Here is a 15171-nt window from a genome sequence, read left to right as displayed (position 1 = left end):
CTGCCTGGAAATGGATGGTTTTAGCATAGGGGGTTTTCCATCTTTTTTTGGCTGGGAATTCCAAGAAATTTCTTACAACAGTCAATGACAAGTGAGTTGTTTTTATTATACATTTTGCAGCTCAGCCAAGGCAAAAAATGGCCACCACGTCATCAGCGTTTCTTCACACACACATGATGATTACTGGCAATACTTTTCGGTGTACTAAGACAATTCTTTTCATTCATCCATCCATTTTCTGAGCCGCTTCTCCTCCCTAGGGTCACGGGCGTGCTGCAGCCTATCCCAGCTAACATCGGGCAGGAGGAGGGGTACACCCTGAACTGGTTGCCAGCCAATCGCAGGGCACATACAAACAAACAACCATTCACACTCACATTCACACTTACGGGCAATTTAGAGTCATCAATTAACCTAGCATGCATGTTTTTGAGATGTGGATGTGGGAGGAAATCGGAGTGCCCGGAGAAAACCCACGCAGGCACGGGGAGAACATGCAAACTCCACACAGGTGGGGCCGGGGATTGAACCCCGGTCCTCAGAACTGTGAGGCAGACCCTCTAACCAGTCGTCCACCGTGCCGCCCAATACCTCAAGATGATTACTGAGCATCAAGAAACATAATTTGTCATTCACAAACATACGCCAATGATACACTCGTTTGCTGGTGAGAGTGACAAAGGGAGTCATTGTATGATACACATAAACAAGCCCGACCAATTTCTTGCGTGGTCCTTAGAATGCTATGAAAGTTTACACAATCCGCATTATGATATCAAGGAATAAGTCAATTTATCTTTAAAATAGCCCCACATCAATGTCTCTTACGTAATTGAATTGCAACATTTATGCCATTGTAATCCATTACATTACTCGGACAAAATGTGTAATTCAATTAAAGTTGCTTTAGGAAATTTTCATGTGAACAGTTTTAGTTACATATGAGAAATAGCCGCAAAAGCTCAAATTTATTGCCATACCACTTTCTCCTTCTAAAGTCGTCGCTTGTGATTGGCTCTCTCTGGTCATGTGCCATTTTGCTGTAGTCTCAAACAAGACATGCATTTCCAAATATGAATTCAAAGCACCACGTTATGGTGCATCCATCCATCCATCCATTTTCTGAGCCGCTTCTCCTCACTAGGGTTGCGGGCGTGCTGGAGCCTATCCCAGCTGTCATCGGGCAGGAGGCGGGGTACACCCTGAACTGGTTGCCAGCCAATTGCAGGGCACATACAAACAAACAACCATTCGCACTCACAGTCACACCTACGGGCAATTTAGAGTCTCCAATTAATGCATGTTTTTGGGATGTGGGAGGAAACCGGAGTGCCCGGAGAAAACCCACGCAGGCACGGGGAGAACATGCAAACTCCACACAGGCGGGGCTGGGGATTGAACCCAGGTCCTCAGAACTATGAGGCTGACGCTCTAACCAGTCGGCCACCGTGCCGCCCGTTATGGCGCAATCAATTAATTTGTCTGAGATTTTGAAAAGGTTAGTTTCAAAGTTAGACTTTTGAACACATAAAAGAATATTGACTTTTGGACAGTTTTGTCTTAATAATTTTGGACTCTTTCAAGGAACATTCACTCATGTTGTTTGTCACAAACACACGCACATTATATAAAGTGTATGTGTGTGTGATATTCATCAATTATATTATATTACAGTTACAGTTATATAATATTGACATTCTTCTCCAGGTTGTTGCTTTACGCATCAAAGCATCCTTGTGTGTGTGTGTGTATACATTCTATATATGTATCTAAAATGCAACAAACACATTATTATGTACTGTACTTACATTTCGTCATGTTTTGTCATGTTTATTATTTGTATGAAGAAAAAATATGTGGTTAATTCCAAAATAATGATCCATGTTTTAATGCACTTCGAGGAAACATCTAAGGGTTCTATTGATGTATTCATTAAAATTTTCAGAAAAGTAATCGACATGTAATCAAATGTAAAACTGAAATAGTTACAGTATTACATGCTCAACAGGGTAACTTGTAATTGTAACCAACGACATTACCGAATCGTCTTTAAAAAATCTGTCTTGATAATCCTGGCGTCATGTAAATCAATTGATCTTTGAATTTTACAAACATATCTAAACGTTGGTAGATTGGTCCTTTTTCTTCAGAAAAGACATCGCTGTCACACATTGACTTGTACTGCTTGACAGGACGGTAATGACTGTTCCAAAATGGCGGTCACTTTGACGTGTCGAAGGAGGGAGCGAACAAAAGAGCCCTCACGTGACGTCACGGGACACATTACGTCCGGGTCCTTTGTAGCATATTTCTCCAAAATAATACGTCGTTTAAGTTTGTTGTTGTTACGTACTAGTCAGTATCTTGTTTTTACACTTATGGAATTCGTTAATTGAGAATTTCCGATTAGTTTTTTGAGGAGTGCTGTTAGGTCGAATACTCGCCTGGCTCGCCAGCTATCGCAAATACAGTAGCTGGTTAGCTTCGACGATAACGATCGATGTGAGGAGCCAACTCGACATAAAGGTGAGTAGTGGGTTTACTTATACACTATCTGTCTTTGTGGGTGTGTGGAGGCAAGAGAAAACACTATGTCAGGGTTTTTGGATATAGTTGAGTATATTATACTACTTTAAAATGACACATGTACGAAGAAATCAAGTCATCTACCTTAACGTGTTGTCGAATCCCTAGATGAAAATGCTGGGGCACAAGCACTATTTAGTGTAATACAGGCACCTGCTAAAGGAAAGCCGAGGAAATCTTTGTAATACGTCAATATATCATGCCAATATTTCCTCCGGCTGTTAGCTTCTCATTCAGTTGTCCACTGTGCTGCTGAAAAGGGCATTGCCTCAAACATGTTGCATCTTAATCGGGGGTATCGTTACAGCACATATACACCTTTTCAATGAGCCGGAACTACAAATCTAATTTTACAAGGATTAGAATGCTAAACTTTGAACGCTACTCGATCACCCTGGTGTTCATTGGATTAATAGTCATGATTTGGAGTCTGGATTATGTTCATGTTTTCGGTGTTTAACAGTGCTACAAGGACAAATGCTGACTAAACACGGCATTTACTTTTTCAGTGTTGACACATTTATCACATTTTTCGCAAATGCAGAAAATTCACGCCGGCTGGCGAGAGCCGAGCTGGATGTAAAGGGACGCGGAAGGATGTTCGGTAGCTGAGCTCTCTGCACACATGTTCACGAGTCACAACCGAATCCGGTGTTCGATAGGTTGCTGAGAGAGAGATGGGTCGATGAGCTACCCAAGTTTTTTTTTTTTTTTTTTTAAATAAATATCCCAATGCAGCCCTATGGGGGGCACAAGCCAGTGCAAACTGTAGGCTGGTCCCAAGCCTGGATAAATGCAGAGGCATCCGGCTTAAAACTTTTCCAAACAAATATGAGCGTTCATCCAAAGAATTCCATACCGGATCGGTCGTGGCCCGAGTTAACTATGTCCGCCACCGGCGCCGTCAACCTGCAGGGCGCCGTTAGAAATGCAGCTACTGTGGGTCGAAGTCGAAGAAGAAGAAGAAGAGTTGGAAAGTGGGTTCTTTGGCAGAAAGTGCAAAAAAAGACAGAGGCAACACAGGAAACAGAACAGCAACAATGTCAAAAGAAAACAGAACCAAAAATGACTCGCAACAAATTCAATACAATTGGGTTGCAGTCTCGAGCTCTGTTTTCTGTTGGGAAAAATAAAACTTAAAACGAATCTTATCTTGTTGACGTTTTGCATGTCTTAATGGTCTACCTTTATCAAATGGTTTAAACTTATTGTATTTAAATGTAATTTGTGGCTAATGACATTTCTTTCTGACTTCTGAATGCAGTCTCGATGACCGCCTTCTTCCCTCTATTTGTGATATGATGTATCCACCAACCAGAAAGGACTTCATCTCTCTTACCCTCACTGACCCAAACTGCCACATTTACAACAATGGGAAACACCGCAAACAGTCGTGCTGGAGGGTGGGTAGTCACACAGATGGTGAATCACTTGGACACAGGTATCTCGTCTGCACATGTACTGTATGTCTGTACAGATCTTTGCTAAGGAACAGTGTTAAGGCCATTTCAGAAAGTGTCAATCAACCTTTTAACCTCCCAATATTATGTTTCACTCTTAAGAGGTACAGTGTCTTGCGATTAAATGGACACAAAATGCAAAGAAACTTGTAATATAAAATCTAATGGACAATAGACAAAATCATTGGTTCTCAACTGATGCACATTTTTTCTAATGTCGCTAAGTCGCGATCCACTTACAGAAGTTAGGAACAATACAGGACATATTTTTCAAAACATTTCAACTTTGAAAACATGAATAGCAAGCATATTTTAAACATAACTACTCATGCTTGCATGTTTAAAGACCCTTTCAAAGTACCTTATTAAGAAACTGAAGAAGAACATAGTGCATGTAGAAAAATTTGTATCTTGGCACTAATCTCTTATTTTTTGAGGACAGTGCAACATCAATAGTTTGTCTTCATTTTAGGAAATAATGGCTGCAGAACAAAGCAGTTTTAACAGAATAAACAAGAAATAAGAACATTTTTAAATATTTTCTCTTTCATAACCCACAGCACCTATGCATTGTCCTGCCACTTTTGGTTTCCTCGCATTCAGGGTCTCCACAAGTAATGCAAGATGGTTACAAAACCATTCTATTCTTTAAAAGGGATATCCCGTATTTTTACGACCATAAGCCGCACCGTATTAAAAGGCGCAGTCTCAGTTACGGGGTCTATTTCTGTATTTAACACATACATAAGGCGCACCGTATTATTGGGCGCAGGAATGGTAAAACACACGCTAGCTTAAAACATACGTTAGCATGCATGCACGCTAAAACAATGTTTTTAAAAAGACAGCGGCAGCAAAACTGAGTTTGGTTGTACTTTATTGAAGTATTTAACAATGTACTCACGTTATTTTTTTATCCATACCTCATCCACAAATCCGTCAAAGTCCTCATCTTCTGTATCCAAAATGAACAGCTGGGCAAGTTCTCCATTAAACACGCCAGATTCCCTCTCGTCATTGTCGGAGTCAGTCTTGTTGCCGTTCCGCTCCTCAGAAATGATGCAGGCTTTTACGAAAGCTCGAACAACAGTGCAAGCAGACACGTTAGCCCAAGCATCCACAATCCATTCACAAATTGTGGCGTAACTCACCCGGCGCTGCCTCCTAGTCTTAGTAAAGCTGTGTTCGCCATCTGTCATCCATCGCTCCCACGCCGCTCGCAACTTCACTTTTAACGCCCTCTGTTTACACCGATGTCCAGCGGTTGGAGTTCCTTCGTCAAGCCTCCCGGAATGATGGCAAGCTCCGAGCTATTGCACTCAGTCGAATGGTGACTGTAGAGACACTTCTCCCGGCTCTTCTTTGCTCATTAATCCATTGCTCGAGTTGGTCTTCCAACTAAGTCTTCGTAGCTTCAATAAGCAAAAACATGCCATTTTCTAGCTGACAACTAGACACTTTCATGTCAAAGCCAAAAGGTAAATAGAGCTGCAGTGTTCGCACAGATTAGCATTTGCTAACAACATTAACACTTCTGAAACCCAGCACAAAGTTGAATATTTAGCAGCGTTCTTGACATACGTGTAGTGGGGTGCAGGGTATTATATGGTGCTTGGTGATTTGTATGGGGCAGGTGCCACCTATGCAGAGCTCAGATGACTTTTCTTGTCATTTACGATGGTCGCTATGTCAAATTACAAGACATGGTGTCATCAAGTCATTCAGTGTCTTGGACCGGATGAGTGGCCACACTACAAATATGGCACCGACCGTACCCCGCCTGATCATCGCGTGCTGGTGCCAAGAGCACGGTCAGAAGGCACAAGGTTTTTGGGGAGACGAGACAAGAAGGAAGGGGCCGTGCAGCAGGGAAACCGTTTCTGGGCATGCAGGGCCTCATAACTCAAATGATCAGCCACGACATTGTACATTTGTCTGCGACTGTCAGGTAAAGGTCTGGCTACATTCGTGTAGTTTGAGCTCGGCTTTACATGGACACATCGGATTTGGTGGCTGGTGATGAAGTGCTACCTCCACGGGTGAAAATACCAATTGACTTTGTCTTTATGGGGACTCACTTTTCTCGTAAAACTGTCGCCCCCAATTGTGGTAATAAAGAAACCCCCACTCAGCATTGGCCCAGTAATACAGGTAGGGGAGGTAAAACAGTGGCTCATATGCATGAGACAGAACTGCCCCCTCATAACAGCCTAATTTTCAGCATGGCAAAAACAACGTGTGTGAAGCATGCTGTTATTCTTGCTCTCTGGGGTAGTTTGAAAAAAAATATTCAAAGCAACCTGGCCCTGTGTGAAAAAGGACTTTCTCTCTAAACCTAATAATTGTTTGGGCCACCCTCAGCACCAAGATGTGAAATCAAGTGTTTTCTCTAACTTGGCAATTAGTCTTTTTGCCCACTCTTCCTTGCTGTAATTCAGTAGTACTGGCGTGTTTTCGAGCATGGACAGCCTTTTTAAGGTCATGCCCACAGCATTTCAATAGGTTTCATTTCTGGACTTTTGAGGAGGCCACTCTAAAACATTCATATTGTTTTTTTAAGGCAATGAGAAGATGATTTGCTGTTGTTTTTTGGATTGTTGTCCTCTGACAGAAACCAAGTGTGCTTCAGCTTGAGGTTATGAAAAACTGCCTGAACATTCTCCCTCAGGATTTTATGGTAAAGAGCAGCATTCATGGTTCCTCATTCACAGCAAGTTGTCCAGGTCCTGAAGGAGCAAAGCAGCCCCAGACCATCACACTACCACCACCATGTTTGACTGTTCGTATGAATTTCTTTTTGTGAAATGCTGTCCAACATTTATGCCAAATGTATGGAGACACAATCATTCAGATGTTGTTTTTTATTTATTTTATTTTATTTTTTTGCAAAAGTAAAAACAAGCTTTGATATTCTTTTAGGTCAAGAGTGGTTTTCGCTTTGGAACTCTGTTCGTGGATGCCATTTTTGTCAAGTCTCTTCATTATTGTTGAGTTATGAAAACTGACCAAGTAAAGCTAGGGAGGCCTGAAATTCTTTAGGTGTTGTCTTGGGTTTCTTTGTGACCTCCTGGATGAGTCATCGCTGTGTTCTTTGAGTATTTTTTGTAGGCCGGCCACTCATGGGAAGGTTCACCATTGTTCCATGTTTTTTCCATTTGTGGATAATGGGTCTCACCATGGTTCACTGGAGGCTTAAAGCTTTAGGAATGGCTTTGTAACCCTTTCCAGACTGATCAATGTCAATTACTTTATTTCTCATCTGTTCTTGAATTTCTTTAGGTTGTGGCATTTTTTTTTTTTGCCGTCATTTGAGCTCTTTTGGCCGACTATTTAGGCAGACATGCTCTATTTAATTGCTTTGTTTTGATTGAACAAGTCTGTAGGTAATCCGTCTTGGATGTGGTTAGTGAAAATGAACTCAGCTTTCACTAAAAATTTAGATTTTTCCTTAATTACAATTTTAAAATGCCGTTGTTTACTTGGGTTATCGTTGATATTTACATTTGTTTGATGAGTCTAAACAAAGTTGTGAAACCATGAAAAAACTTTTTCACGGTGCTACATGTTGAATCAATTCTTCCAAGATTTATTCTATCACAATATGTTAAACAAGCCCCATCATCCACTCTTACAATATAGTTTTTGCAGTATATGAGCAGTGATCCCATAAATGCAAGTTAAAACATGAATGTCAATTAAGGTTGACACGCCTCTGAGTTACGTTTCAAAAAATAAAAACATTCATGTTGAAACATGTTCTTTTCAGTGGCTTGTGTTGTCTCGTGTTTGCTCTTCACACAACAAATAGGACGTTGCCCTTAACTACCTTAGTGCAGTTCAACAAATCAAGTTACACTTTTGCAACCTATTCCTTTAATGTTCCCCAAAAGATTAGTTTTTGTATTCCCCTGAAATTTTGTAGGTAGATATTTTTTGTTTTCTGGGATTGCATGGTGGCCGACTGGTTAGCACATCTGCCTCACAGTTCTGAGGAGCCTGGTTCAAATCTGACCTTGCCTGTGTATAATTTGAATGTTCTGCCCGTGCCTGTGTGGTTTTTCTCTAGGTACTGTGGTTTCCTCCCACATCCCCAAAACATGCATGATAGGTAAATTGAAGACTCTAAATTGCCCATAGTGCGACTGGTTGTTTTGTTTATGTGTGCCCTGCAATCGGCTGTCGACCAGTTCAGGGTGTACCCCGCCTCTCGCCCAAAGATAGCTGGGATAAAATGAACATCTTGCATATCAGAGACAATTTGAAAAAAAAAAAGAGAAAGAAAATGGCTTTTTGTTCAGTACGCTACATTAAATGACAGTATATTCTCACATTTATTTAGTATGTTAGCAAAACATCCATCAACACTTTGTTACATTAAACTCCCCAGAGATGGATGAAAGAAGTTAGGGTTAAATTATTATTTGACTGGTCTTTTGGACTAAAGGTTGACTTTCTTATTCACCCAGAGCTTTTCTCAACCCTCACTCACCCCTATGAAAAAGATCACTGTGTTTACCTATTTGTTAGATGGATTTTTTTGGTTGTTGTAAAATTCACAGGACTGATTGTAAAAGAGTGTCACCTTTTTATCACTTTTTATATATTTTTCTTTGCCACACACACACACGCGTGCGTGTGTGTGTGTGTGTGTGTGTGTGGCAAAGAAAAATATTACAGTTAATTTTAATGCCTGGTACCACAAAATATATTTTCCTTAAAGAATACATAAGCTTAATTTTATTAAATATGATTTTGGTTATTATCAAGAAAACCATTGAAAATTGCTTTCGCTTGATATCAGCTCTTATATTAAACTGGCTCCTCTCAATGCGGAGCAGCAGCGGCTCTACTCTGAGCCCCTCCCGGATGGCCGAGCTTCTTACCCTATCTCTAAGGAAGATACCTTACGGAGGAAACTCATTTCGGCCGCTTGTATCTGGGATCTTGTTCTTTCGGTCACGACCCACAGCTCGTGACCATAGGTAAGGGTAGGAACGTAGATGGACTGTTAAATCGAGAGCTTCGCCTTTTGGCTTAGCTCCTTCTTCACCACAACGGACCGATACAAAGAACGCATCACTGTAGACGCTGCACCGATCCGCCTGTCGATCTCCCGTTCCATTCTTCCCTCACCCGTGAACAAGACCCCAAGATATTTGAACTCCTCCACTTGGGGCAGAATCTCACCCCCGACCTGGAGAGGGCACTCCACCCTTTTCCGACTGAGGACCTTGTCTCAGATTTGGAGGGGCTGATTCTCATCCCAGCTGCTTCACACACTGCTGCGAACCGCTCCAGTGAGAGTTGGAGATCACGGCTTGATGAAGCCAACAGAACCACATCATCTGCAAAAAGCAGAGATGCAGTACTGAGGCCACTAAACTGGACACTCACTACGCCTCGGCTGTGTCTAGAAATTCTGTGCATGAAAGTTACGAACAGAATCGGTGATAAAAGGCAGCCTTGGCGGAGTCCAACCCTCACCGGAAACGAGTCCGACTTACTGCCGGCAATGCGGACCAAACTCTGACACTGGTCGTACAGGGACCGAACAGCCCGTATCGGGGTTCGGCACCCCATACTCCCGAAGCAAACCCCCATAGAACTCCCCGAGGGACACGATCGAACACCTTCTCCAAGTCCACAAAAGTAGTCTGGTTGGGCGAAATCCTGAGGACCCTGCTTAGGGTGTAGACCTGGTCCACTGTTCCATGGCCAGGACGAAAACCACACTGCTCCTCCTGAATCTGAGGTTCGACTTCCCAACAGACCCTCCTCTCCTGCACCCCTGAATAGACTTTACCAGGAAGGCTGAGGAGTGTGATTTCCCCCTGTAGTTGGAACACACCCTCCGGTCCCCTTCTTAAAAAGGTGTCCACCACCCCAGTCTGCCAATCCAGAGGCACTGTCCCCGATGTCCATGCGATGTTGCAGAGGCGTGTCAACCAGGACAGCCACACAACATCCAGAGCCTTTAGGAACTCCGGGTGAATCTCTTCCACCCCAGGGCATTGCCACCGAGGAGCTTTTTAACCACCTCATTGACCTCAACCCCAGAGATGGGAGAGCCTGCCTCAGAGACCCCAAACTCTGCTTCCTCATGGGAAGGCATGTGGGTGGAATTGAGGAGGTCTTCGAAGTATTCGCCCCACCGCCTCACAACGTTCCAAGTCGAGGTCAGCAGTGCCCCATCCCCACTATACACAGTGTTGATGGTGCATTGCTTCCCCCACCTGAGACGCCGGATGGTGGACCAGAATTTCCTCGAAGCTGTTCGGAAATCATTCTCCATGGCCTCACCGAACTCCTCCCACGTCTGCGTTTTTTCCTCAGCAACCACCAAAGCTGCATTCCGCTTGGCCAGCCGGTACTCGTCAGCTACCTCAGGAGTCCCACAGGCCAAAAAGGCACGAAAAAGTAACGATGGGGCTAATATTTCTTCCATGACTAATTAATTATTATTTATACTGCATTTACTTAGCTCATACGTAATTCTGTATAATTCTGTATTTAACTTCATTTTATTTCCCCCATTATAAACAATGCATGGGCGCCCACCTAGTCAGTGTCCAGCCAGTGCTGTTTTTCATTGCATACATAGCCACGACACTAGAAAAGTGGACCTTTTGGTTCCACTTGGCTAATAGTGGGTTTCCTTTTGCCATCGGGGGGATTTTTATTCTTCTTGAGCTCCCCGATTTCCAGAGTGGTCTCCGATGTCGAGTGGAGCCTTTATCCGGGTTGGCGCGCTGCAAACTGGACTTCCGTGCCGCGCGAAGTCGTCCCATGCTATAGATGCTATTAATCTACTGCTGGTAACACATTCTCATGTGAATCGAATGTTTTCATAACACCACAGGAAAATTCTGTAAACTCTTTGTTGTTTATTTGCAAACTGTGATTGAGGATAGGCGAAGAACGATTGTGAGCTTGTGGAGGGTAAGGAGTACTTTGATCAAAATTTTTAACTTGAACACCAATTTATTGTGTGACACTGGCAGCAACACGTAGGATTCTATGATTTCATAGTCATCCATCTGCTGCCGCTGCTGTAGTTTTTTTTTCCTTCTGCAAAACAAAGGTCAGTTTTATTTGGATCCTATAAAAAAATGTCTGTCACAGTACTTGAGATCTCAACATGGGTAAAAGTGTGGTTTCAGTTGTTGAGAATGTAAACATTGCAGTTAACCGAGATTAAGAAATAATGAGGTACTGACACCCTGCCAAAACAACAAAGGTGTTCACCTGCTAGAGAGGAGACTGAAGGGAGTAACCCCTGAAAACAAACTACAGATAGAGGGCATGGTGAAAGTCTCATCACAAAAGAAGCATGCAAAATGTTGGTGATAGATTACAGGTTTGATGCAGTTATTGCAAGCAACGTGTTTTCAACTAGATATTCGTTCTGTTCCAAATCACTGGCTGACCTTGTGTTTTGTTACAAGTAACAAGCTTCTAAGTTGTGTATTTGACCTGGAAATAATGCCGAAGTGTTTATCTCTTTCATATGTCGTATCCAAATGTTTTCCGTCGACATCAGAAATAAAGGAACTGGCCTGTTACAATGCTGAACTTGGAGTGTCGGAAGAGTGAAACATTTTACTAACCTCAGTTTTTGTGTCAACAGAAATGGAAGCAGCTGTCTCGGCTCCAGCGAAACATTATCCTCTTTCTTCTTGCACTCACCCTCGTATTGGCCCTCATGTCTTATTCCCACATATCAAAGCAAAGGACAGGTAAATGCTCCAATTAAACCAAATCAGTATGCACACATAGATAGATTTGCTTTGTAAAGTGTACTTATTGTTGTCATGTAACTGACAGTGCACCCAGAAAGTATTCACAGCGCTTCACCTTTTTTCACATTTTGTTATGTTAACAGCCTCATCCCAAAATGGAATAAATATTATTTTCCTCAAAATTCTCAACACCAATAATGACACTTTTTTTTTTTTGCAAATTTATTACAAATAAAAAACTAAGAAATCACATGTACATACGTATTCACAGCCTTTGCCACAAAGCTCAAAATTTAGCTCTGGTGTATCGTTTCCACTGATCATCCTTGAGAGGTTCCTGCACCTTAATTGGAGTCCACCGGTGGTAAATTCAATTGATTGGACATGATTTGGGAAGACACGCACCTGTCTATATAAGGTCCCACAGGTGGCAGTGAATGTCAGAGCACAAACCAAGTATGAAATCAAAGGATTGTCTTGAGGCACAAATCTGAGGAAGGGTACAGAAAAGTTTCTGCCTGCTCGAAGGCTCCCAGTGGCCTCCATCACCAGTAAATGTAAGAACTTTCGAACCACCAGGACTCTTCCTAGAGTTGGCAACCTGTCTATCTAAGCAATCGGGAGCTTAGTCAGGGAGGGGACCAAGAACCCGATGGTCACTCTAGAGCTCCAGCGATCTGCCGTGGCAAGTGGAGAACCTTCCAGAAGGATAGCCATCTCTGCAGCACTCCCCCAATCAGGCCTGTATGGTAGAGTGGCCAGACTGAAGCCACTCCTTAGTAAAACGCACATGGGAGCCCGTCTGGAGTTTCCCAAAAGGTACCTGAAGGACTCTCAGCCCATGGGAGAAAATTCTCTGGTCTAATGAGAAAGATTGAAGTCTTTGGCGTGAATGCCAGGCCAGGAAACCAGGTACTGCTCATCACCTGACCAATACCACCCCTACAGTGAAGCATGGTGGTGGCTGCATCATGTGGTGGGGATGTTTTTCAGAGGGAGGAAGTTGGTGACTAGTCAGGATTGAGGGAAATTTGAATGCAGCAATGTATACAGACATCCTGGATGAAAACCTGCTCCAGAGTGCTCAGGACCTCAGACTGGGGCGAAGGTTTACCTTCCAACCGGACGACCCCAAGCACCCAGCCAAGACATCGAAGGAGTGTCTTTAGGACAACTCAGTGAATGTCCTTGAGTGGCCCACCCAGAGCCCAGCATTTAATCCGATCAAACATCGATGGAGAGATCTGAAAATGGCTGTGCACTGACGCTCCCCACCCAACCTGATGGAGCTTGAGAGGTGCTGTAAAGAGGAATGGGCGAATCTGCCCAAAGATAGGTGTGCCAAGCTTGTGGCATCATATTCAAAAATACTTGAGGCTGTATTAAGTAGTATTATTTTTAATAACTTTGCAAAAGTTTAAAAAAAAAAAAAAAAACTTTTTTCATATTGTCATTATGTGTTATGTGTAGAATTTTGGGGGGGGGAATTAATTTATTCAATTTTGGGATGAGGCTGTGTAACATAACAAAATGTGGAAAAATTTAAATTCTATGAATGCTTACTGGATGCACTATATGGGATGTGCACTTACCTATCTGTACTTTTGTCTTTTTCACTCAGAAAACCACACCTACACACAAGTATACATTTATAGACACAAGAGGAATTGTATTCAAGGGAAAAACTGTAGTACAGGAAAAAAGCCACATATTGGTCTCAGTGGTTTTAATGTGATCCTTCCCATGAGTCGGTCTCAGGTGGTGTTGTCCATCACACCGACTTGAAGACAGCCAACTTATTCCCAATCAGCAAGATAGGCGAATCGCTTCACTGCCTTGCTATTGGTTACCTTGTATTTGTAAAACGGTGTCATGTGACAGCGCCCAAGGCCAAAGTCTCTCTGACAAACCAAAACAGATTGCACAAGCAATGATTAATAGATGTAAAAGTAGCAAGTGGCATGTAGCTCAACATAAGGGAATAAAAGTAAAATGTCATCTTAACAAAAATACTTAAGTAAAAGTGAAAAGTATTTTGCATTAGAACTTGTCTGACAAGTACAATTGATCCAAAATGTCACTGAAATGTTAAGACCCAATTATAGCACGTTACTTCCCACCTCTGTTTTTCAGTCATACAGTACACAAGTAGATACAATAAATGAACAAGTCGTAAATGGACACATTGCTCCATCTTGTGATCGGATCAGTGATCGGTTATCTTTTTTTCCCAAAAATCCTGATCGTGTGAAGCCTATATTTGGTAACTATAATTACCTTAACATGTTGAGGTCATGATGATTGTAAGTCAACTGAGATGCTGGCTGTCAGTCTGGATGTAAATACAATTTCAATTACCGCAATTTCTCATGTATAATATACAATTCCCCCCCCAAAAAAAATACATCTTCAGTTTTCAATAGTGCACATTACACACTGGTATAGGAAAAATCCTTCATAACAAAGTGAGAGATGGTGAATACAGCGACTGAAATAAGTATATCACATGTCACCATTTTTCTCATTAAATATATTTCAAAAGGTGCTATTGACCTGAAAATTTCACCCGATGTTGAGAACAACCCATGTAATCCATACATACAAAGAAAGCACAACAAATAAGATCAGAAATTAAGTTGTGTGTAATAATGTGAAATGACAGGGAAAAAGAGTTGAACACTCCAACTGGTATTTATTTAATACTTTGTACAAAAGCCTTTGTTTGCAATGACAGCCTCAAGACGCCTCCTGTATGGAGAAACTAGTCGCATTCATTGCGCTGGTGTGATTTTGGCCCATTCCTCCACACAAGCAGTCTTCAAATCTCGAAGGTTCTGTGGGCTTCTTTTATGGACCTTGAGTTTCAATTCTTTCTATAGATTTTCGATTGGATTCAAGACAGGTGACTGGCTGGGCCATTCCAGCAGTTTTATTCTTTTTCTTTGAAACCAATTGAGAGTTTCCTTGGCAGTAGGTTTTGGATCATTATCTTGCTGAAATGTCCACCCTCGTTTTCATTTCCATCCTCCTCGTAGATGGCTGCAGATTTTTGTCAAGAATGTCTCGGTACATTTGGCCATTCATCCTTCCTTCAATAATGTGAAGTTTACTAGTAACATTTGCTGAAAAGCAGCTCCAGACCATCATGTTCCCACCTCCGAACTACACTGTTGGTATGGTGTTTTTTAGGATGATGTGCAGTGCCATTTCGGCTACAAACATGGTGTGCATTATGGCGTCTAAACAGTTCAATTTTGCTCTCATCCGACCACACTATAATCTCCAAGTATTTAACTGGCTTGTCCAAATGTTGTTAAGCAAACTTTAAGCGAGCGTTGACATGCTTCTTTTCAGCAATGGGGTCTGAAATGGCATGGCGAGCGTGC

General features: G+C 42.2%; 1 protein-coding gene across 3 annotated transcripts in view; it reads left to right on the top strand.

Moving 5' to 3' along the window:
• The first annotated feature begins 2279 nt into the window (after positions 1-2279).
• man1b1a (mannosidase, alpha, class 1B, member 1a) overlaps positions 2280-15171 on the top strand; it is a 34839-nt gene continuing 21947 nt past the window's right edge. For 2 of the 3 annotated variants that reach the window (XM_061698631.1, XM_061698629.1), the window contains exons 1-3: positions 2280-2526; positions 3851-3989; positions 11674-11782. In XM_061698631.1, the coding sequence (XP_061554615.1) occupies positions 3885-3989; positions 11674-11782 (214 nt within the window). In that variant the 5' untranslated portion in view covers positions 2280-2526; positions 3851-3884. Of the gene's footprint in view, positions 2527-3850; positions 4028-11673; positions 11783-15171 lie in introns of those variants that run through there. The other variant, XM_061698630.1, reaches the window with a different exon arrangement.

Source organism: Phycodurus eques, chromosome 15 (genome assembly GCF_024500275.1).
Source record: "Phycodurus eques isolate BA_2022a chromosome 15, UOR_Pequ_1.1, whole genome shotgun sequence".
NCBI lineage: Eukaryota > Metazoa > Chordata > Actinopteri > Syngnathiformes > Syngnathidae > Phycodurus > Phycodurus eques.
This window is presented reverse-complemented; position numbering and strand designations above follow the sequence as displayed.